The following is a 25,949-nucleotide window of genomic DNA, read 5'->3' as shown; positions in this document are numbered from 1 at the left end:
CCTTCCCATAGAAAATCTTCCCGATGCAGACCCTCCCCCCAACAAAAAATGTCTATACTTCCTAATAAAAATACTATACGTAAACTATGAGTAAATTTCACAACTTACAGCCCTTTCCCCAGGGGCTCTGGGGAGTCATGTTATCCCCAAAGGAATAGTTATTGGACTTTTTGACAATGCTGAACAAGATAGCTATCTCTAAATTCTGATCGGGAGACTTTGGGGAAAAAGGGTGTGGGAGGAGGGGCTAATTGCCCTCCAATCTTTTTAGTCACATAAAAAGGGCACTAGAAATTTTAATTTCGGTCAGAATTAACCCTCTTCCGACATTCTAGGAACATTGATTCGATACGATCAACTCTGAAAAAATAAATAAATACATACGCATCTGTGATCTTTGTTCAAGTAAAAACTACAGAATTCTACATTTTTGCAGATGGGAGCATGAAATCTCTAGAGAAGGATTCTCTGATACGCTGAATCTGATGGTGCGATGCATTAAGATTCCTTGACTTTGTGGGAGTATTTCCCACCTCTTTCGAAAATCAGGCAAATTTTCTCAGGCTTGTAACTTTTGATGGTTCACCCTAAACTTAAAAAGTCTTATATATTTGGGATCAACACAGAAAGCAAATTCTCTGGATTTATCCATTGATGTCCAAATTCCGTCTTTTAGAGTTTCGGTTATTATTGAGCCGAGTCACTAAGTATATTTTTAGCAAACAATCTCGTTTCATTAATCAAATACTTTTCATCAATATCTTCTTTCTTTTAAATCTATATCTCTCAAGTATATAGAAAACCAATAGGTTTCCGATTCTAAAAACCAATTCAAAAAAGTGCTGTGGCAAACAAAACAATATTATTTTTAACAGCTTTCGATTTTTTGGAGCCGTAATAAAGGGTTAACTTTCATAAATAAGGAAAAAAAAATCAAAGAGTTAGATCCCTAATGACAACAAAATTAATAGTCCTATAAACTAGTTCAGGTCACTTTCACGGGTTATTTACAGGTGAGTGTTGAGAATGCATTTGGCAATTTTTCACAACGCCTTTTCTTTAGATTGCAAGCTGAGCTCATTTACAATTTTGTTGGGAAAGGGGGGCAAAAACTTTTCTAAAAAATTATGTCATAAAAATTGTTGCTGGTTTAACTTTCGTAATTTTTTTCGTTAAAGTTGAAAGATGAAGGGTCAAAATATCATGGCAATTGAGAGTGGTGAACGTGATTGCTATTCTAAGCATTGAGGAGTCCAAACAAGCCAAGCTCCAACCCAGATTTTAAGATGCTGCAATGGCAAGGAATTTGTAAAAATGTGGATGATAAAACAACCTGGACTTCAAAACAGAATACCAGCATTTTCAAACAGTTTTTTTTTCGACTCAGTTAAATATTGGAATCCTTTCAGAAATCAGCCCCTCCCACTTGCCCTTAGTTTAAGACTGGTCTTACGTGTAAAACCTAAATGCAACCGAGCTTATAACACACCTAAAATGTGTACGTGGATATGGGTCTTCTGCACGTTTCTTCTTAAATCAAACCTAAGGTAGTTTGAAAATAGGGGTCGTGTAGCCGAATTTCTTCATAAACGCGGAAAATTTCTAGCTTGGGATTCCACTGTAAATATAATTAGCTAACTTGGCTTGGACAAAAGTTTAGAGTCTTCATGACTGTAAATTTTTTATGTTTTTCACTTACTTATCACTAATTTCCGTATATTCAGACATAGCAAGCTTTCTCTGACTCAGAGCATCTTGCAGTTCTTTAGACTGCAAACGTAGTTTTTCATTTGCTTCAGCCAGTTCCTGAAATAAAGTAAGGTAAAGAAGTTGAGTTTAAAAAATAACAAAGATTTCATAAAAGAAAACCTTCAGGTACGGTGCATATCACTAAATCAGTGACTGGATCAAAGCAATTTACAATTTAACCAAATTTGAATAGAAAGGGTTGTTTTATTTTTTCAATTTAAAAAAGCAAATGAGATTGAAATGCCTTCCGACAACGATTCAAATATCAATTTTGGATAACATCATACCAGTGGTTTAGTAGCGAAAAATATTTACTCCACAAACGAAGAAAAGTGACAAGGAAGATACATAACTGGTCTTGACCACTATAAATCAGCATGATGAAGAAAAACCTTATTTTTATAAAGAAAAACCTTATTATTACTAAGGTTGAAAGTAATGTGGAGTGCAATCAAAGCCAACTGTCTCTGGTCGAACAAAGCATAAAAAATTTAGAGCTTGCATTAGGACAATTTTCGCACAGGTTTGAAAATTTAGCCCCATTTCCGCAGTTAAGTGACTTTTAGAAAACATTTTAAATGGTAACTAGGGCGATCGTTTCCGTCTATAATCCATAGATAGTTGCACTAAAAAGTGTTTTATTTATTTTATGATTAAAATTGGAATAACTGTTTATAATTTAAAGCTACCACTGTTACATTTGATTCTGTTTTACAGTAAACACTAATTATTAGAATAGACAAAAAAAAAAAAAAAAAAAAAAAAAAAAAAAAAAAAAAAAAAAACGAAAGAAAAAACTAAGCGTGACAAGAACTTCGTAACTACAAAGTGGAAAACCCTAACTGCTGCGATTAAGGCCAGTCACCTATACAGGGGCTGATAACATCTAAATAAACAGCATTAGCCTGACTGTTTTTGTCAAAGACAAATATAACGTAACTGGCTGTTCCCATTTCTTTTTGTTGGTTAATGTTGTCTAAAATACTCGGTTGCTGAACAGGCTAGCCACTCAAAATACAGGTGAAACTTATATAATAGACAGGACTAACCACATACCCCCAAGTATGTGTAGCAGATCTTGCTTTAAAAAGTCACTTTAAAAGACTTACTCTTTGAGCTTCATCTCTTTCAGTTTTCAATGATCTAACCAATTTTTCCAATTCTCGAACTTTCTGCGTTTTTTCAGCTTCAGAGGTTTCTAGAAGTCTAGCCCCATTTGTGATATCCCTAAGTTCTTCATCTAATGACGTTAGTTGACGCATTAATTCTAAAAGATCAAAAGAATTAGAATGCAAAGAAAAGAGCAAAACACACAAAATAATCATCATAAAGAACATTCCCAATACAACACCTAAGATTTTTCCGAATTACGGAATAAATAAGTGACAAAATTGTAGTTAGTTTGTGTAGAAATATGGTTTTGAGACCACAAAATGTCAAATCTATGAAAGGTGCCCAGAAGTGAAGCTTGTGCAGTGCCAACAAAAAATGACTCACTAAAATACATTAATGCACAAATATAGAGTTATCAAATATAACAAAGATATTGAACTTCAAGCAGGGCCCTTAGGCCCATTGCCAATTTGATATCCCTATCCCTCTCTCTGTTCCTATCTCTAAGTCCCATAGGAGCTGACAGTATAATTTTTTTTTTTTTTTTGACGGATCGAAAATAAGAGTTGTTTTGCACCTTCCCAGCAAAAAATTATAAGTTCTCTTGCTCCACCAAACTGTTCCTTCAAGTTTCAACTGCATTTCCCAAGCCCGCTTCTAAGATATTACTACTATTACTACTAACAACTCACAACAGCACCAAGCCGCCTTATTGCGGATATGCTAATTCGATGTCCTGGATACATATGTGTATTTCGATTTTCCTTTGCCCCCTCAAGTAAACGCCTGAAATCCAGTTGACTCTCTTATCCAATGCATCGTGGAAGTTTCAACTTGATGCCACAAGCCATTCCCAAGACATTGCAGATGATTTAAAAAATCACGTGCACATAGAGATGGCTTTCTCAAAATATAGATCCGATATCATAGGGGTTCCGGTGCCGGGTAACAGAATAGCGAACGGGAGGGAGGCTGGATGCCCTCCAATCGCTTTTGGCTCTTAAAAAAGATATTAGACTAAAAAAACAAACTAAAAAGCAAGGCTAACATCGTAGGTAATGCATCAGAGTCCCAATCTCAAGGTCGCTGGTTCTAGCTCGTAGTTGGGCTCTTTTTTTCTTATAAAAAGTAAAATATTGAGAATATATTCCTTTTGGGGTAAATTTTGCATTTATAGAGTAAAAATTTGGTATTATACTATTTTACACATGCTGATAGATAAAGAATTCGACTCAGATTCGGGAGATGGTCCTAGAATATACGAAATATACTTAAAATTTTTGTTTTTATTATTATTTAAAAATTAGTTGAAAAAGAGGAAATATAGGCAAATTTTATAGGTATTTTAAGCAGGTTTAAAACAATCTCTAAGACATAGCATAAATAAAATCCTAATTCTGACTTGGTGAACAGATAGACCTCCACTTCAGTTGGTTTCAGTCATAACTCGGTGGGCTGGACTGATTGATTGATTGACATCAATCAGAGAGTAGAATTGCGGAGGGTTGCAGCAAGGGTTGGTATCACTTATCAGCACTCCCCAGAAACCCAAAAAACTTCAAATTGTCTGTCAGAAAGGCGGGAGGGGGGTTCCTTTAACAGATATAAATTTTACGTCATCTATCAAAGTATTGAAAAAACAAAAACGGATGATGATCAGAGGGTTAGAGGTTGAATTTCTAAAACCTAATATATCATTGAAAATTGTAAGCCTGAATCACTGAATCTTACTGAAATTCGTTACTAATACTACAATGCCATCTATTTCATGTCTGAAATTAAATCAACTGTTAGGAATGACATAGAAATAGATTTAACAATGCTTTAATAACTAATATCTGAATTTTTTGCTGTTGTTACTAGTGCAGTAAATTCATAATTTTCTGTGTAAACAATTTCAGGTTTTATGTAGACCATTTATCATGATTGATTTACGTTCTTTTAATGTAACTTGTGTCCCTAATATTATCTTTCTCTATCTATCTACATTATGTTAAACATTTTAGATATTTAGGTAGCGTATGTTTATTATTATGAGTTTTTTTTTTTTTGTCTGATAATCAAATCAAGCAGAAGCAAGCTTCTCAATTGTACCTCTACATGAGCACAAAACGTGCTTGAAGAAAAGGCGGACTTTACTTCCACCATTTACGCTATGAAGCTAACTGGAATACAATCTGGGTGTTATATTTTTAAGCGTCTGATAAATAATTCATTTCTTTAATTTGTAAGCGTCTGATAATGTCATAGATCTCAAAATAATGAGACTTAGGTGTCAGTTTGGTCCCTTCGACAGAACTCTCGTCATTACCATTAAATATTATTGTTCCTTTCTAATACTATTGCATTATTTGCTGTTCATATGCGTGCTTAGTCCAAATTCTAGTTGTAATAATAGAATAGTTTTATTCATACAAGCAATCATAGTTTAGAATAAAAATTCCAACTAAATGGCACTAGTACTTAGAACGAAAACAAGAAAAAAAGAGAGAGAAAACCCGAGACTATAACTTATTGAACACTGACATGTAAAAAGGAACGAACGAATTGGCAAAACGGTTTGTTCTTGGAGTAGGCAATTCCAGTCTCACTTTATTAGCTGACCTTGTCTTTATTTTATTCCTCATAAGAATCTCTCTATGTTTTTCACTGTTGAGAAGAAATTGGTCTGTATACAGTGCCTGCGTGTCTGCGAATCAGCTGAAACGTGGATTAAACAGCAGCGGATCTTAACGTTCCACCTATAATCTGATTGGTTGAAATTCAAACATGGGATATGACTATTATAGTCACACCCCATGTTTAAATTAGACACAACGTCCAGCTCAAAGCATCTCTTTGGTAAGCGATAAGAAAAACCTCACTTTTTTACCCTATGTTCCTAAATTGAGCGACAAAATGGGGAGGATTAAAATAAAAAACTTTAATGGAAACAAAATAGAGCTGTTTCAAGTACGGCACAGAAAAAAATAGTCTCATTCTAGGTGTTTATAGAATTCCCTCTTCCGCTTGCTTCTATATTGGAAGCACCCATCAGCAAGTAGGAGAAAGGTTATCAGAAAATAAATCTTCAATCGGCACAGCTATGAAGCTATGCCAAAGGCAAGAGAGTTTTAATTCCGCCTTGGCTCAGCAAATCTAAAACAACCAAGACTACTTCATCCTATTTTTTCATTGTTATTCCTGCACTAAAGACAGTTGAGTAAAGGTTTGAACCGAAATTTTTCAATTGTGTTCTTTTGTTTTTTCAGTGGGCGTGGTTGTCCTCCTTCGTTTCGATTTTTAGTTTTGTACATCGTTTCCTTTCTCAATTGCAAACACAGTTGGGAGCTTTTGATATCAATCATATTTTTGCCAAACCTTAAAAAAAAAAAAAAAAAAAAAAAAATTGCACAAACAGCTGGTCACTGACAGTTCAAAACTCAAAATTCATTTTTGGATTTTTTCTGCTATATTGTGCAGTATATGCCGTGGCCATAAAGTAAACCAAAATTAGGCACATGTGCAGGAAGATAAGGAGAAAATTCCATGATTGTTAAGATTGTCCTAATCCTTTCATTTAGTCACGTAAGTCACGTGATTTCTATTGTTTGATAAATTTCACCTCCCCCCTCCCACCTTTCATTAAATTCTTGCGAACGTTTCTAGCAAAAAAGTTCTATAATCAAGAAATGTTACCTCCATTTTTCTTGGTTAGCGTGTTCACTTCATCTTGAAGACGACGCAAATCTGGACTTACATCACCGTTTTTACCCTCACCTGTCGGACATGGTTCAGTGTCATCATCAAAGTTATTCGAAGGTGACTTCAGACTATGAGCCACAAAATTCCCATTTTTCGAAAGGATACTAAAATAAATAATAGGTTTATAACAAATCATATTTTATCTCTATTTTTCAATCTAAATCTATACTTCACAAGGAATCAACATTAAAGATAGTATATTTTCTCCTTTTCCTAACAATTATGTAAAATTTTCTTACGTTAATAAATGCCCACGAGCACATCGAATTTCTCTTTTTTCAGGGACCTATGGATGAACGGTATCAGAGAAAGTAAATATTTTTGGTCAAGATCCAGGTCTCATAAACGATTTTTTTTTTTTTTTTTTTTTTTTTTTTTTTTTTTTTTTTTTAATTCTAGATTTCATTGAGGTCTACCTGACCCTGTCTAAACGCCCTCTAAATTTTAACCTCATCAGAGACAAAAAAAAAAATTCAGGCGCATATTTTCTTGTGTTAAGAATCCATAGTCAACATTAGTTTCATTTGTTTTTCTACATTGGGGTCCATCTGACCCAGGGGATTTTGGATGTAATCAGAAACATCGAAGTCCAGTAGCTCTCACACCACTTCGATGCCATCTATAGTATTTTCAATGCTATTGTGTCTGAGTTTGCATCTTTGCTGGTAACTTCAAAAAGTTTCTGAATTATTTTGAGGTCTTTTCCTGTTGTTGTTTATTCTCTAAAGATAGATTTTTTGTCAAGTAGTGTTTGTATGACCATCTCCAATTATTAGAATAAGCGCTTTTCCCTGGGTATTTTCACCAGCGCCATCTTTTATCTCGGGTAGATTGGCTCGCCATCTATAGTTTTAAGAAGCGTACTGGGAACAAGCAGAAGAGGGTAAAGAACCTCCCGCAAGCGAAGTATTGGACCTACCAGTATAAAGTTACCCTTAGATTGTAAGGGACAACTTAGAGGGTCTTTGCACTTCCTTTGTTCCTAGGTTACTTCATTCTGTATGTATTCAGAATTTGAGTCTGATGGCGTGGAACACTGGAATGCTCGTTTATTGTCTTGCTCTGAATTTTGTCTAAAACCGTATCGAAAAAGTCTTTTCTGCAGATATTATGAACAAACATATGTCTGAATTTTTCCCGCTCAGCCAGATTTTGGAAGCTAGAAGGTAAATCTCCCAGTTTTGCCACCCTGGGTATATTCATCCTAAAATAATGGGTACAAATGCGTTTATTAATAGTTTCACTGGTATTATCGATACTATTGCAAAGTATGATGCTGATGATGTTGGTCTGCCAGTCTTTGTTATCCGCCACCCTAGTGAAGTACCACTTATTCCTGCCGATGCTTTTTGTGCGTTAAGATGCCGTGTAAACTCCTGTTTGTCTGAGCTACGCTCTTTGTCTGAATGTGTGAGAACTCTCCTGCCTGGAACAATTGGATGTCCTCCATCGTTAATGCAAGAATGTACTGTCTCTTCAAAACCGTCCATGCAGTTATTAAAAAAAAACACCTAATAACCTCAGACATCCTATTTAGCGCAAAGAGACCCTTGATACCCTGGATGGTTATGATGGTATCGTAAATGTGAGATCTGATCCTGTCAGGAAAAGGTGGGTAGTCCATACCCGAGATAAAGTCTCAGCCGTCTCTCTCGCCACCGCTGCAACTAGTCAGCTAAATGTATCCACTCATGTCCTTAATCAAAAAGTGCTTGGTATTGTGAGTAACATCCCTGTTGTTGTGCAAAAATCAGATCTTATTAATATGATTCTCAGTCTTATTGATGCAACTAAAGTTAGAAGTTCCGGATCCTTCCGCTTTGAATTTCCAGATGATGTTGCCTTAAATAAAGCTATAAACAAGGATGTGTGTTTGAGATGCAAGCTTTTAAAATTAGACGTTATAAGATGCTACTTACTAGATATTACCGTTGTCAATCGCCAAACCCCATTGTCGGAAATCGCTTACTCCCATCGACTAATTAAAAGTGTCCACGTTGCGCTGGTGGACATTGTAACTCGTGATAATCCTTGCACTGATAGCCCAAATTGCGCCAACTGCGGGGGAAATCATGTTTCCTATAGTCTCAGTTTCCCAGTGTTAAAAAAAAGCTCTGAATAAGTATAAAAAATGATTATTAGTAGCAAAAGGTTTCGTTCTGCTCCACTCAATATTTACGGAACCATAGACAAAGATCTTCTTATTGATAAGCTTCTCGAGTATGAAATAGTTTTTCTACAGAAACATTGTTTAACTAAAGCCGATACTCTTAAACGGTCACCCACCCCCCACACGTGTGTACGTGAGGCTAAAAAAACGTGCGGTCGACCCTCTGAGGGCCTTGCAACTGTTGTTCACCTCGCTCAGAAACCTGAGCTTATTTCTTCTGATCATAATTTACTGGCAATAAAGTGCGGTAATATGGTCTTCATGAATGTCTATATACCGTGCAATCGCAAGAACATTTCTTCCCTATCTGTCTTCGCGGGTTATTGTAAGCGACTCAGGACACTTCTACTAAGAGTGACCAATCAGGGATTAAATTGGATTGTGGCTGGCGATATTAATGCCAATCTTCTCTCCCAATCTGAAGAAGTGACCTGTATTTTGAAGCTTTGCCTCAAAGTGGCTATCAGTGAGTCAATTAAGATAAACAAGACAAAGTTTACCTACATTCATATCCGTAATGGTTCTAGACCAAACCTTGATCATATTATAGTTTGAAGGGGATCTCTCGTGGTTCCTCTTGTGATTCTTTTGGATGATAAAATTGAGGATGATCACTTGCCTTTAACTTGTGAAATTGAGTCACCTGCTCTACTGGCTTATAACCGTTTTTCTTACCATAATAAATGGCTTGATAAGCCAAATTGGAAACGAACGAATTCTAAAGTATATTTGTATGTTCTTTGCTCGTTATTATCAAGCCTGAAAGTGCCTTTTTACCTTTTACAAACCTCTGTAAGGTCACCGACAGCTAAGATTGATTTAGATTGTTACTATTACCCGCTCGTGCATTGTTTTAGGTCAACTGCTTCCGCTTAAGCTCCTGCTCAACGTGTCAGATTTGGCACCAGAAAACCGTTATGGAATGTGTGCCAAAAAGTGAAAAAAGCTAAACAACGCGCGAAGTTGTGGCTTCGCCTTTGGATTGTTTGCGATTGGCCCAAACCTGAAAAAGTATTTAGAATGAAAAAAGACCTAAGACTTTAATTTATATCTTCTTTGTGTCGATCCCACCCGGATACTGTTAATGGCCCCTTGGATCGGAAGTGTTTGTTATGTATCATTATCAGCAGCAATTGTGTGTCTACTGCCATTTTGATTATCAAAATCAGCGATTTTGTAGCTCATTTCTACATTTAATCATTCTATCCAGTCCATGTTTTCTTCCATGTTGCATAATACTGTTCCTCGAGTTCTCAGGCAAGTCCATTTAATGTCAATATCAAGTGGTGATATTTATCGAGCTTTTAAGAGTGTTAAGAAATCAAGTGCTACTGATAAGGATGGTCTGTGTTATAATCACTTCACCATTAAGTGTCCGTTATTGCTAACACATAATCGGCTCATGTTTCAAAGGTGTTTAGCCCAGTCATTAGTTCCAGATAGTTTTTTTTTTCGGGGATTGTAGCATCAGCTTTTAAAAAAGCAAAGGATGCACATCAGTTTCACAATTATCAAATATTTACAGTTATCTTCTTCATTGGCAACCTGTTTAAACGTGTCGCATTGCATTTAGTTTGCACAGAATTTGATTTTTCTGATTATCAAGTTGGGTTCAGAGCCGGTTTTGGTTGTTCTCAAGCCCATCATATACTTGGTCAGTTGCTAGTCTCAGCAAAAATACAAAAAAAAGGCCACATTATTTTTGCTCGGTTGATATCTCGGGCGCTTTTGACAACGTTGTACATTCGCAAGCGCTTGGAGTTAATTCTTCCGTAGTAACAGTTCTTCAATATTGGTATTCCAATTCGTTGGTTTGGTTAAAATGGATGTCTGATATATCGGAACCTATATCAGTCAAGAAAGGAGTCAGTCAAGGTGGTGTGCGGTCTCCATATATTTTTAAAACTGTGCTTGCGGACTGTTTGCGAATGCTATCACTTACTGTGTTTTTAGAAAATACTGCTGTTAGTTACATTGCCTATGCTGATGATATTCTGCTAGTTACTTATGCTAGGTCAGGCCTCAAAAAGAACCTAAATCTTCAGATTAATGCCTTGAGTACGATTGGGATTTCTGAAAATGCTTCGAAACGCGAGTTTCTGTGTTTTAATATTTCTAATCCTGCTCCTTTTTTACATGTGGGTACAATGCTACTCAAGTGTGTCTCAAAGTTGAAATGGCTTGGGATTACTTTTTCTGATACACTTTCGGCTACATGCTTGTCTCTGGTTATTAGTGCGGTACAATATATTTGATCCTCGCATGACATTATCTCATCTAAGAGAGGGGTAAAATCATCGAGAGATGCAGAAATATTACAATAGTTTTTGTTCTCCTTCAATTCCTGTCCTTTATGTTTTACAGCTTCACATACGCTAAAAGGACCGTCTTCATCTAGTGAGCGGCTATTTTAAATATGGTAAATTCCTGCTATATTTGCCAAGGTGGTACAGAAATCACAAGATTATTTCTCATTTTGGACTTATCGACCTTGTAGTACTGCTTGACAACATCGCTAAGGATCTGAGGACCAATACTCCAAGGCAGATATGAGCCAGTGATCCCCTCACTTATTTTTTTTTTCAGATTATTATTTTATGAATATTGTTTAGTTATTTATGTTGTGTTTTCCTTATTATATCCTTGTGGATAATATTATTTTGTTTTTCTTTTTTTACTCCGCATTTATTTTATATTGCGGGTTACAAATAAACTTACTTACTTACTTACTGACTTACTTTGGGTCCAGAGTCTTGGCCGATTAGAAAAGAAATTTTTTTGGCCCATCTACAGGTGAAGAAAATTTAATGTCAAGTTTTTTTTTCTATTCATTGGGGTCCCCTTAACAAAGAGACATTTGGTTATAGGTTTCCAGCTGATCAGAAAAAAGCGTTTTAATATATTTGACACATTTTTGTATTGAGATTTCCTGTAGCCGGTCGAAAATAAACTTATAGGCACATTCTCAGGAAACCTGTGCAACGAGCGTTTTTTTTTTTTTTTTTTTTTTTTTTTTTTTTTTTATATTCGGGTCCCCTTGGTTGATGTACGTACTTACGGACTTAAGTTTCAAGCCGTTGAAAAAAATAACTTTTTTGGCCCTTTTTGGGAGACATTCATTTTATTAATTTTTTCTGCACATTGAGGTTTCCTTGGACCAATAAAACTTTTGGGCCGACTGTAAAACAGTTCTATAATAACCCCTTTTCAGAGATTCTGCTTCCAACCTAACAAATGTTCTTTATATCAAGACACTTTTGCCCTTAGAACTTGCGGCTGTAACTTCCAAGCTATTCGGGAAAAAAATTGTCCTTTTTTGGATCCAATGTTTAGGTGAACCAACAGTATTTTTTCAATTTTTAAGAATAAAACTTTCAAGTATACATGCAAAAAGAGATTTTTGGCCCTTCCAGCCTCCTCCGCCCCCCCCCCCCACAAAAAGAGGTTTCTTTAGCGTAGAGAACTTTTTCTCTAAGCGATCTTTTTTGAAGGAGAGGTTATGGCGATAGTCAACAGAGTAATCCTTACCTTCCTTTGGTGTAAGTAAATCCAATGAACGGTAAATGCAGACCACTGAAAACTGGGTTGGCAGTTGGTGGAACGACATCTGAGCTCCTTAAATCATTTTCGTCCACATCAAAGTTTGAAGTGTCAGTAGGACTAGAGACATCGGGAACGTAAGGAGCAGTACTATCTCGCAATGCATCCCAATTAACACCAACAAACCAAGGGTGGTTCTAAAAATACAATACAAATTTACTGGTAAGGCCGGTGAGGCAAGGTCCAACAAGATTTTACGACTCAAACAGTCTTCTTTATGCGATTGGTAACCATATTAAAATGGTAGGTATAGCCGTATAATGGTTATTTTAATCATAATTTATTGTTGTTTGTGTAATTTGGTTCCTTCCACTCAAAATGTTGCCGAATCCCCCCGTCCCCCTCCAACAATCTCTATTTATGTTTTTAGTATAAGGCCTCGAACGCTCTTCGAAGAAAACCATCTTTCCCTACTGAATTATTGTCGCAAAAACACTCATCTGGTTCCATAACAGCAGAATTTTCTATTATGTAATTTCCTTAGCTTACACAAGCGAAAACCCATCGGCTTCTCGGCATCCTTTCGCCCGGCAGCCCGTGCCTTTAGCTCTTGAACGATGTCAATTCCTATGGTTCGAAGATTGTATCGTAAAATGAAAATCGCGTTTCTAGCTATATTTTTTAGTTGTTTTATCAGTGAGTCACAAAAAGAATCAGAAAAGAATCAGAGAAATAAACAAGAATAAAAAAAATCAGAAACGAATCAATAGAATCAAAACGAATCACTATAACACAGAATGAATCACAAACACTTAGCGACCGAACTTCTTTCTTTTTTTTACCATGTTACAGTAAAGATAAACTTTGATTTCAGCAACTCCAATCTAAAATAGCTTGTTCTTTCCAGAATCTGCTGGATATTTTGAGAACAAGATCAGATATAGGAAAATACATTGGAAAAATCGATCAAGTGTGCCACGTCTAATTAGGTGAATACATTCAACTAAATTTGTGTTATCCTTTAATACACTTAATCAAGGAAAATATAACCAGAAATATAAAAATTGAAAATAAATAGATGGCGTTGTTACTTTCGTCGTTAAACCAGCTAGAATAATGGAAAAATCTTTATTGAACAGAAAAACTTTAAACAGTATGCGAAAAGAAGTTAAAGAGGAAAGAACCCCATTCCCCTTTGTGATTTCTATTACTTATTGGTAAAGAGGTCCGTTTCTCTTTAATTTCTTTGTCTAATAGGAATGATCACTTTCATACCTAAACATGGCGAAACAAATATAGAAAGTAGAAAAACAAGTAGAGAGCAAAACATGTCCATTGTTAAGTGTTTTGCAGGTTTCCACTGAAATTTTTTCAGTGGATACAATATCCAATATAGCCTACTACTCTGTGCGATGGGGCATTGACATAACTGAAATAACAAATAAATCTTTTAGCAAAACAGCAAACATATATATTAAAAGTATAGACAGAATCGTAATATTTGAAGAAATAAAATGATACAGAAAAAATAAATTGATACGTCACCCTGTTCCCATGTAAAAAAAAGAAGAAGAAAAAGATGATCCTTCGTTTTATCGTTCGTTTTTACTTTTCGTCGTTTTTGTATTAAATTAGATGGCGATGAAATATCATGGTCTTTTTTATGATTATGAGTATGAATTAGCGTGGGCAGAAATTCTAGGAGATGGTCGTTACAGAGTTGGTTAAAAGGCGTTTACAAGGCTGATCACCAGGAAAGAGTAAAATTGAAAATTAATTATCAATTATTTACGATAAAATTATTCAAATTTCTATTCTCCTAGTAGTATTCCATTGTTTCTTGTTTTGTTTTTGTCTTAAAAGTTTTTCTTTAGTATGGCTAAATTATAATACAGATTAGTATTAGCTCCAAATAGGTACATTTTAAAATCATTCTTTTTTTTTCGCTGAGAACAGTTTAGCTAAAGTTTCGACTGAAATATCTGTACAATATTGTTCTTTTTTCACTGGTTGAAATTATCTTCGTTCCTTCTCCTTTAAATTTTTTCCTTTTGTCCTTCTGTTCAGTTCTTTTTTTACCAGTTCTTTAAGAAAAGTAATGAGGAAAATAATGAATATCTTGACCTAAAAATACGCTGCCTCCAAGAACTCTCTCTCTCAAACGGGCGGAAGAACGGGGTTGAAGATTTAGCTGAAATACAGTCAATTGGCTAAATTTCAGTTTTTACGAAATTACATTTCTTGAAATATTTCCGTAGCCTCCCCTCTTCTTTTTCTTGTCGTCATAAAAAAAAAATCAAGATCTAAATTATTGTCTTTAGGACATCTAGCAAGCAATAGTCTGATATTAACCAAACTTGGTGGTAAATAGAAGCTAGTATCCGAGTCATGACATTTGATGATCAAAACCGAGCTCTAGCACAGGGACGTCGTGGTATGGGGCGGTGATCATCAACTCTTGTCATTAGGACATATAACAGAATAAGGTTCACGAATCTCAACTAAATTTTGTGAGAAGTAAGAGTAGGTAATCTAACAATATTTTTGGAATGTCTATATCTGAAACAATCTCTGGGGAGTGGGAGGAGGGGGGGGGGGGCCTAAAATCATATCCTTGAAATATCTAGCATAAGGAGTTGTCAGACCTCAATAAAATTTTGTGGGAAGTAAGAGTAAGTGTTCCAGTTGGGCCTTTGGGGCTTGTGAACGTAGTCCACCCTCTGCGGAGAAAAAAAGGAGGAGTTTCCAAATTGTATGATACTGGAAAATCTACCAGAAACGATGGATTGATCTAAAAAACACTTTGAGGGATCCAAATTTCCAGTTATGGCACTCAAAAATTCAGAGCCGATGAGACTTTCGTCATTGGAAAGAGGAGGGGTACCTAAATTCTTGTCATCAGGATATTTAACGGAAGAGTTATCAGATATTAGCCAAGCTCGTCGTTTAAAAATAATAGTAATTGTCTTAGGTATATTTTTTCAGAGCCCTTACTCGTTCTGACATTCACGAGAGAGAGATTTCTAAATTCTTGCTATCAAAAGGCCTACCAAGGCATTTGTCAGATCTCAACCGAACTTGGTGGGAAGGAAGAGCAAGTGTCTTGGTTGTAGTAAATGAATTCTTGCCATCAGGTCATTTAACAGAAGCAATTGTTGGACCTTAAAGAAACTTTGTGTGAGTAAGAGCTAATGTAAAAATAATACATTTTGGGATCAGAACCCAATGCAACCTTTTTAGGAAAAGGCTCTAAATTCTCGCCACCCCCACATCTAGGAGTAGGGGCTAACGAATCTCAGCCAACTCTAATATTAAGTGTATTAATTGTGTTTTTAGGGACTTTCACCCATTTTGATCTCTGTATGGGGAGAGCGTCCCTAAATTATTACCATTATTACAATTCCCACATCAACCAAAACGGCAGTCAGTCGTCCATCAAGTTTAGTGAGAAGCAAGAGTAAGTGTCTTACGAGCATATTTCTGCCTTTTGGGAGTTGACACTAAATCCAATCAGTAAAGGGAATGGTTACTAAATCCTTGTCATTGGGAACTTTGCCAGAGAGTTTGTCTGCGTGAAGTGAGGGTTAATGTCCTAGTTATATTTTCTAGAGATCAGAACTAGATCCAAACTATGTAGAAGGAAGAGGGTCTCTAAAGGCATTTTATCAGAACACGACAGGAGAGGTTGATCTGACCGCATCAAAATTTCTCGGAAGTAAACTTTGATGTGATTCTTCTGCCTTTTGAAGTCATGAGCCAACTCGACCTCTGTGAAGGAGGAAAAAAGGTGACCCTAGTTCTTTTTTATAAGAAAGAATTATCGGGTCCCATCCAAAGTCAGTTAGAAGCAAGAGCTAGTATCATAATCGTGACTTTTGGGTGTGCAAACTCGTTTCAGCATCTGTGGGGTAGGGGAAGTAGGAGTCCTTATATTCTAACTATCAGCAGTTCTAAACGAAGAGAATGTCGAGTCCCAGCCAGACTAAGCTGTAAGAAAGAGTTAAAACCAAAGAAGTAAATCCTGAAAACAACAGGTCTGTGAGGAGCAGAAAGAAAAAGAAGAAAAACCAAACAAATATTTCTTTTATATAGGATAAGGCGTCCTCAGCACTGAAAAAAAGGAAAAAATTTATAGCATAAAAATTCTTTCAATAAAGAAAAAATCTAAGATCACAAGCGAATAAAAAGAAAAAAATCAAACCAATATATACAATAACTACTCCAAGTAAAAATCCCAGACGATCGGCATTCGATTTTTTTGAAGTAATAGTTAGTTCCCTAGTTGGGCTTTGTGGTATCTTGACCCAATCACATTTTGTAAAAGGGTGAGAATTTCTGAATTCCTGTTATCGGAACATCTATAAGATTAATTTGTCAGATATCAATAAAATCTGGTTTAAAGTCAGGGTTGATTTCTAAGTTGTGGATCTTTTTTAATTTGAATACGATCCCACCTCTATAGGGGATTGGGTTCAAAATGTTTTCCGTCAGCAGATAAATCAGAGGCATTTCAGCCTAAGTCAAACTTGATGACAGGTGGCAGCCAATGTCCCAGTTTATCTTTTCAAGGATCAATGGTCAATCTGGCCTCTGTGGATAGGGAATGAGGGATAAATAAATTGTAGTTGTCAAGGTATCTACGAAGCGTTGTAAGATCTCAACCAAACACACTCAGAAGTAGTAGTTAATATCCAAGTTATGTCTTTTCAGTTCCAGATCCAATCAACCTCTGTGGAGGAGGATGACAGGGATCCTTATGTTCTTGTATTAAGCAATGTTTCACAATGAGATGTCACTCCAAACCAAAATTCCTTAGAACGAACAACTAGGCTCAAATTTATAGGGTGCAACTGTCCAATCTCTATGGGAGGGGGGGGGGGCGTAAAATTCTCTTTTGCCAGCCTAAGTACTAGACAGGTTTACAGAACTCATTTAACAAAGCATTGACGACAGATAGCAATGGTATCAAGTGACCGTGCTTGATCGGTCTTCTATGAGGGAAAGGTAATATTCTTATCATTCCCATATAGTATTTAAAAACCCTATGAGAACTTAATCAAGCTTAAAAGGGATTAGCAGTTAGAAAATTAATGACAACTTTAGAAAGTTCGGCTCGGACAAACATTGTAGCTCCGTAACTACTACCTTATGATAAACTACAAAGTTGAATGAGACCTTGGCACCAAACATCCGGTTAGATTTTCTCATCAAAATCGAGTCGGTTCGCTTACCTTAAAGTCACTAAGGCCATTTCTTCCAAGTCGCTGATTCGCACTACATATTAGTTGCTTTATCAAGTCTCTTGCTTCCTCAGATATTTCGTTTGCAGCGTCAGAGGGAAAATTAAAGCTCGCCTGTAACAAGAACAAACTTTAGAGTGTCAAACTAAACGAACAAGTTATTTCAGAGCTAAATTATACATTGCCCCCCCTAGATTTTGAAAAAATACACTCCCTCCGCCCCAACATTAAATTGAATCTACTACTACTACTAACAACTCACCGCAGCGACATGCCACCTAAGACCGACACTACAGCGCCCACGCCACCACCATTCAAGACTATTCAAAGTCTCCCTCTTTACACCCTCCCAGGAAGTTCTCATTGCCTTTAAATATTTCTTTGACATCCTCACATCCCAGACAAGGACAACCTGCTTCCCGTTTAGCCCTAGACGATTGGTTAAAAAGGACAATCTTCGGCAATTTGTCATTGTCACGTGCCCTAGCAATGCCCTAATCAATGTCACGTGCCCTAATCAATCTGTCACGTGCCCTAGCCTTCTCAACCTTTCTTTCATTATAGCCCTAGAAAGCGGGATTAAACCCCATTTTTCGTACAGCCTACTATTTCTCTGGAAACATCCAGCAAATCTTCATCCGCTTTTCGGAGCGCCCATGCTTCAGAGCCATATTTGACCGATGTCATCACTGTAGCTTCCAATATTTAAATTTTGGTTTGCAGACTTATCTTCCTATTCTTCCAAATTTTTTTAACTGTGAAAAAACGCCCTGAGCCTTGGCTATTCTAATTTTATCATCTTCACTGTTACCACCGTCTTTACTAATAATACTACCAAGGTAAGTGGAGCTGCCCACCTGATCAATATTTCCGTTACCCAACGTCATCTTTTCATCTTCACTTATCAGTAGCCTTAGTGACTTAGTCTTCTTAACATTAATTTTCAAACCAATCCTAGCACCCTGAACTCGCAAAAACCTCTAAAAGTTCATTCATTTGGCTTAAACTTATATCTAGGATGCTTAAATCATCAGCATAATCTAAGTCCATGAGAGTTTTTCCTCCTCATTTGATCCCGTGGTCTCCCATTGCCTTTCCTGTGTTCTGTGACAATGTCCATCAAAATGATCCATATAAAGGGGGATAGAACACAACCCTGCTTAACTCCTTATTTAATACAGAACCAGCTGCTAGCCTCATTTCCTACCTTAACCGCAGCAGTGTTATTCTCGTATATAGCACTAATCACTTTAATGTGTTTGTCTGGTATCATAGGCAGCGCAATACCACTGTCTCTCTAAGTGTTAAGTATAAAAAAAACAAGTTTTTAAAATGAAAGTAAGGAGCGACATTAAAACTTAAAACGAACAGAAATTATTCGTATATGAAAGGGGCTGTCCCCTCCTCAACACCTCGCTCTTTACGCTAAAGTTTGACTCTTTCTCACAACCTTATTTTTTTAAACAATAAAAAACTTTAGCGTAAAGAGCGAGGCGTTGAGGAGGGGACAGCCCCTTTCATAAACGGAATAATTTCTGTTCGTTTTAAGTTTTAATGTCGCTCCTTACTTACAGTTTAAAAAACTTGTTTTTTTTTTATTTAATTTCTGATCGTTTTTTAGTTAATGCAGCTTTTATTTTGGCTCACCTAATTAAATAAGTAAACAAAATTTGCATAGAATTTTTACTTTTCTTTTGCTAAATGGCTGTCTCTAAATTTGGTTGTGACATAATTTATAAATTAACTTACATAACGAATTTCTATATTTGTATGTTTTTCTTCTGGCAAAAAATACGTTGCAGATATAGTTGCAGATTTTTGCAGATATGAGCTTGAAACCTATGTAATAGGGTTTTCTGAGGCATCGCCTATGATGGATGTATTCCCATTGAAATTCTTTCGCTTGCAGATGGTGGTTCCTCCCTCTCTAAAAAATCGGAATAAAATTTCCGAGATCACAGCAATTTATTAGCAATGATAAAATTATTAAAATTTATATATTCAGAAACGATATTATAGTCCCTTTCTCTTGATGCATTTATTTGCATTAAAATTTCGTTTTTAAAAGTTTCGATTACTATTGAGCCGTATCGCTTGTTTTTTTTATTATTACTTATATTAGGGGGTTCTCCCCTTAGTCAATAACACGCTCTTTACGTTAAAATTTAAAAAAAATTTTAATTAACAAACCCCAGAATCACAAAGGCCGTTTAATTAGAATAGATATCTATTTTTAAAACACTAAAAAAACTGTCGCGTAAAGAGCGAGGTTTTGACTTGGGGGAGAACCCCCTCATATACGTAATAATTTCTGTTCGTTTTAAGTTATAATGTTGCTTCTTACTTTCAGTTGAAAAAACTTGTTTTTTTTAAATTTAATTTCTGATCGGTTTTTAAATAATGCTTGGAAATCCGGCGCACCCTTCATAGAAATGTCCCTTACCCCAAAGAAACATCCTCCACGGAAATATTATCCCGAGGAATCCCCTCCTCCAGCCCCCCTCCACCAGAAAAAAATCCTTCCTGAAAATGTCTGTATACTTTCCAATAACCAATACAATATGTAAGCAATGGGCAGTTCATATCTTGCAGCCCTTACCCTGGGAACTGTGGGGGATTAAGTCATCCTAAAAGACATATTTATTAGATTTTCTACTATGCTGAACAAAATGGCTATCTCAAAATTTTAATTGGGTGACTTTGAGAAAAAAATGAGCGTGGAAGGGGGCCTAGTCACCCTCCATTTTTTGGAGGGCACGCATCGTGATCTTTCTTCGAGTAAAAAATGCAAATTTCCACCTTTTTGCCGGTAGGAGCTTGAAAATTAATTGTTATTATTATGAGGTAAGCAAATATGAATGATGCAACTTTCTCTAAAGTTAATTAGAAATGACAAATTCCAAATTTTCGCCTACAGGTGTTTAAAGCTTGCTTAATAGTGTTCGTTGATAAGCTAACCCTGATGATGGGAAACTTGTTAAAGTTAACTTAATATGAATACAATGTAAAAAAGCTATCAAAGTTTAAAAAAAATTGAGCCTTTAGAAAGTTAGATCTTAGCGCAAAGAGCGAGGCGTTGAGGAGGGGACAGCCCCTTTCATATATGGAACAATTTCTGTTCGTTTTAAGTTTTAACGTCGTTTTTACTTTCAGTTAAAATAACTTGTTTTTTTTTTATTTCAATTGTGTACGTTTTTTAATTAATGCAGGTTTTGATTTTTGCTCACCGTGCATGAATAATTACAACGAAATTTGCATATTAATTTTACTTTTATTTAGTTAAATGGGTTTTTTCGAAACTTGTTTAAATTTAATTACGAACGTTTTTATTAGTAATAAATATACGTAACTTACGAATTAACTCACATAACGGACTTCTATTTTCATATATTTCTAATAGGTATATTAGCGGTTTGCTCCCTAGTCAATGCCCCGCTCTTTACGCTAGAGTTGGAATTTTTTTTCTATTCTTTAAAAATGACCCTTTAATTACAAAGGCCGCTAATTAGAATAAATAGCTCTTATGAAAGTACTAAAAAATCTTTGGCTTAAAGAGCGAGGTATTGACTAGAAGGTGAACCCAATCATATGGCTAATATTTTTTTGTTCGTTTTAAGTTTTGATGATGCTCCTTACTTTCAGTTAAAAAACTTGTTTTATATATATATAATTTCTGATTTTTTTTAAAATAATAATGGGAAATCCGGCACGCCCTTCACAGCGATGTCCCTTCCCCCATGAAAACTTCCTTCATGAAAAGATCCTCCCATATAGCCCCCAACCCACCCCCACCCCCCACTACCAGAAAAAATTCCCCCTGAAAACGTCTGTATACATCCCAATAACCAATACTATATGTTAACATTGGGTAAAGTTCATAAATTTCAGCCCTCCCCCTGGGGGCTTCGAGGGATTAAGTCATCCTAAAAGACATAGTTATAATACTTTCGACCATGCTGAACAAAATGGCTATCTCAAAATTTTGATCGGGTGACTTTGGGAAAAAACAAGCGTGGGAGGGGGCCTAGTTGCCCTCAATTTTTTTTGGTCACTTAAAAAGGGCACTAGAACTTTTAATATCCGTTCCAATGAGCCCTCCCACGATATTCTAGGACCACTGGGTCGATACGATCACCCCTGGGAAAATAAAAAAATAATAAAAAAAAATAAACACGCATCCGTGATCTTTCTTTTGGCAAAAAATGCAAAATTCTACATTTTTGTAGATAGGAGCTTGAAATCTCTACAGTAGGGTTCTCTGATACGCTGAATATGATGGTGCGATTTTCATCAAGGTTCTATAACTTTTAGGGGGTCTTTCCCCCTTTTTTCGAAAATCAAACAAATTTTCTCAGGCGCGTAACGAACTGTTTGAAAGAACAATGTTGGCACAATGTATTGTTTTTTCTATACCAGGGCACTTCGCATCGAAGGAGTTGTCGCAGAAACTTCGAAAAGGGATCATTCGATTGAAAATTGGAATTGCTAGTGCCTTTTTATAATAGTTGAAAGTGATGGGAAAGCAACTAACAACCCTTCCACGCCCACCATTTCCACAAACACACCCAATCAAAATTTTGAAATAGCAATTTTGTTCAACGTAGTTGATTTCCAGATAGAAATTATGTTTTTGAAGAAAACACTCCCCCCCCAAAGCCCTCAGGGGAAGGGTTGTAAGTTATGCCCTAGGGGCATATAAGGTTTTTATAGAAAGCTTTGTCGTAGAAACTTCAAAAAGGGTCATTCGATTGGAAATTCTAAGGGCTAATGCCCTTTTTAATAGTTGAAAGTGATTGGAGGGAAACTAACCCCCCTCTCATGCCCACCTTTTCCCCAAACACATCCAGTCAAAATTTTGAGATAGCTATTTTGTTCAACGTAGTTGAAAGTTCTGGAAACTAGGTCTTTGAGGATGACAACCCCCCCCCCACTGCCCTCAGGACATGGGTAGTAAGTTATGCCCTGGGCATATGAGGTTTTTAATTAGAAAGCGTTGTCGTAAAAACTTCAAAAAGGGCTCATTCGGTTGGAAATGGAAATGGCTAGGGCGCTTTTTAATAGTCAAAAGTGATTGGAAGGCAACAAACAACGCCCACCATTTCCCCAAACAAATCCAATCAAAATTTTGAGATGGCCATTTTGTTCAACGCAATAGACAGTTTTGGAAATTATATATTTGATCAGGACACTCCCCCCACAGTCTTCAGTGCAATGGTTAAGTTATGCCCTGGGGGTATATAAGGGTTTTTTTGAAAGCTTTGTCGTAGAAACTTGAAAAAGCGCTCATTCAATTTGAAATTCAAAGGGCTAGTGCCCTTTTTAACAGTCGAAAGTGATTGGAGGGCAACTAATCCCCCTCTCACGCCCACCTTTCCCCCAAACACATCCAATCAAAACTTTTAGATAGCCAATTTGTTCAGCGTAGTTGAAAGTTTTGGTAATTAGGTCTTTAAGAATGAACCCCCCCCCACCACAGCCCACAGGGGAAGGGTTGTAAGTTATGCCCTGGGGGCATATAAGGTTTTTATAGAAAGTGTTGTCGTAGAAACTTCAAAAAGGGCTCATTTGATTGGAAATTGAAATGGCTAGTGCCCTTTTTAATAGTCGAAAGTAATTTGAGGGCAACTAACACCCTTCTCACGCCCACCATTTCCCCAAACACATACGTTGAAAATTTTTAGATAGCTGTTTTTTTTTCAACGTAGTCGAAAGTTCTGGAAATTAGGTCTGGAATTAGGCCCCCATAGCTCACAAGGCAAATGTTATAGTTCTTGAATTAGGCCCCCAAAGTTCACAAGGCAAATGTTATAAGTTATACCCCGGGGGCATACAAGGTTCGTATAGAAAGGGTGGTTTTTAAGAGTCAAAGTGATCTGAAGGCTACCCCCCCCCCTCCAACACGTCATGTTTTCCCTAAATACATCGACTAAAACTTTTTAGACAGTCATTTTATTCAAAATAGTCCAAAGATCATATAACAAGGCGTTTGGGGTTGATACAAACTACCAGAGCACGGGGATGAGGGTTTTAAGTTATGACGTGGGGCTTTTAAAGTTTTTATGAAAACGATGGCGCTTTAACTTCAGAAGAGGCTCATTTGGTTGAAAGATTAAGATTCTTTTAGGGTGTCAAAAGTAATGGAGTGAATTTAGCCCCCTTCCCACCTCCCCGAAAACCCCTATTTTCACCGAACGTATCGGATCGAAATTGCGAGATAGCAATTTGGTTCAAAATAGACGAAAGAACATATAATAATGCCTCTAGGATTGACAAATTCCCCCAGCGCCCTAGAGATGGGGTTGTAAGTTATACCATGAGGGCATATAAGGTTTTTATTGTATGGGCGGTCATATAAACTTCAGATACGGCTCATTTCATTTGAAATTGGAAGCTGTAGTGCCCTTTTTAAGAATCAAAGTGATTTGAGAACAACCAGCCCCCCCCCCCCCTCCAATACACACTCATAATTTACCTTAACACCTCCAATCAAAATTTTGTCCATCGTAGTTGAAGGGTCCGGAAATTATGTCTCTGAGGAAGACCTCCCCCCCCCCCTACAGCTCTCAGGACAAGGATTGTAAGTTATGCCCTAGGGGCATATAAGGTTCTTAGAGAAAGGGTGGTCGTATATACTTTAGAGGGGACCCATTGAATTGGTAATCAGAAGTTCTTGTGCCCTTTTAAAGAGCCAAAGTGATCAGAGCGTAGCTACCCCCCCCCCACACACACACAGACACGTCGAGTTTTCCCGAGATGCATCCAATAGATATTTTGACAGACCTTTTTTCAAAATAGTCTAAAGATCATGCAACAAGGCTTTTGGGGTTGATACAAACCGCCAGAACCTGAGGGCAAGGGTTGTAAGTTACGTCCTTGGGGCATTTAAGGTTCTCATGGAAGAGGTGGTTGCATAAGCTTTAGCGGTGGCTCATTTGGTTGAAACTGGAAGTTCTAATTCCCTTTTAACGGTCAACAGTGATGGAGGTCAACTAGCCCCCCCCCCCCTAACTGCCCCTCTTTTCACCAGATGTATCAGATTGAAATTGTGTGATGGCAATTCTGTTTAAAATAGTCCAAAGAACATATAACAATGCCTCCAGGGTGAGGACAACCCCTCAGAGCCCTGGGGCAACGTCTTTAAGTTATGTCCTGGGGGCATATAAGGTTCTTCTGGAATGGGTGATCATAGTAAATTCAAATGGATCTCATTTGATTTTAAATTTTAAGTTTATAGTGCCCTTTTTAAGAATCAAAGTGACTTGAGAACAACCAGCCCCCCCCCCTCCCATCCACGCTCATAATTTACCCTAACACCTCCAATCAAAATTTGGACATCACAATTTTGTTCATCGTAGTTGAAGGGTCCGGAAATTATGTTTCTAAGGAAGACCTCCCCCCCCCCTTACAGCTCTCAGGACAAGGGTTGTAAGTTATGCCCTAGGGGCATATAAGGTTCTAAGAGAAAGGGTGGCTGTATATACTTCAGAGGGGTCTCATTGGATTCGTGATCAGAAGTTCTTGTGCCCTTTTTAAGAGTCAAAGTGATCAGAGCGTAGCTACCACCCCCCCCCCCCCAACATACACACACACAGACACGTCGCGTTTTCCCGAGATGCATCCAATAGATATTTTGACAGGCCTTTTTTCAAAACAGTTCAAAGATCATGTAACAAGGCTTTTGAGGTTGATACAAACCACCAGAGCCTAAGGGCGAGGGTTGTAAGCTATGTCCCTGAGGCACTTAAGGTTTTCATGGAAAGGATGGTTGTATAAACTTTAGAGGTGGCTCATTTCGTTCAAATTGGAAGTTGTAGTTCCCTTTTAAGGGTCAATAGTGATGGAAGTCAACTAGCCCCCCCCCCCCTAACTGCCCCTCTTTTCACCAGATGTATCAGATTGAAATTGTGTGATGGCAATTCTGTTTAAAATAGTCCAAAGAACATATAACAATGCCTCCAGGGTTGGGACAACCCCCAAGAGCCCTGAGGCAAGGGCTTTAAATTATGTCCTGGGGGCATATAAGGTTCTTATTGAATGGATGGTCGTATTAAATTCAGATGGATCTCATTTGATTTTAGATTGAAAGTTATAGTGCCCTTTTTAAGATTCAAAGTGATTTGAGAGAACCCAGCCCCCCTCCCGCCCATCATTTTCCATAACAAACATCCAACCACAGGTTTAAGACATCAATTTTTTCAGCATTGTTGAAAAGCTCAGTATTTATGTGTTTGGGGATATCGACCCCCCACCCGAGGTCTCAGGGCAAGCGCTACAAGTTATGCAATTTGTTCATTGTTTACATATAGTAGGCTAAATGTTATTGAGAAAAGGTATGCATGATTGACTTCTACTTTCCCAAAATACGAAGGGCATTAAGATGAGTCTGTAAGGGA

General features: G+C 37.0%; 1 protein-coding gene across 2 annotated transcripts in view; it reads right to left on the bottom strand.

Moving 5' to 3' along the window:
• gek (serine/threonine-protein kinase gek) overlaps positions 1-25,949 on the bottom strand; it is a 252,003-nt gene that overhangs the window by 74,036 nt on the left and 152,018 nt on the right. For both annotated transcript variants that reach the window (XM_089093462.1, XM_089093463.1), the window contains exons 6-10: positions 17,548-17,670; positions 12,305-12,513; positions 6,541-6,710; positions 2,859-3,016; positions 1,700-1,806 (exon numbers count right to left, since the gene is read on the bottom strand). In XM_089093462.1, coding sequence (XP_088949588.1) covers positions 1,700-1,806; positions 2,859-3,016; positions 6,541-6,710; positions 12,305-12,513; positions 17,548-17,670 — 767 coding nt within the window. The remainder of the gene's footprint in view (positions 1-1,699; positions 1,807-2,858; positions 3,017-6,540; positions 6,711-12,304; positions 12,514-17,547; positions 17,671-25,949) is intronic.

The sequence above is a fragment of the Artemia sp. Qi Xiang Cuo genome, chromosome 8, assembly GCF_049724085.1.
Source record: "Artemia sp. Qi Xiang Cuo chromosome 8, ASM4972408v1, whole genome shotgun sequence".
Lineage (NCBI taxonomy): Eukaryota > Metazoa > Arthropoda > Branchiopoda > Anostraca > Artemiidae > Artemia > Artemia sp. Qi Xiang Cuo.
The sequence above is the reverse complement of the archived record's forward strand: the minus strand, read 5'-3'. Positions and strand labels throughout refer to the sequence as shown.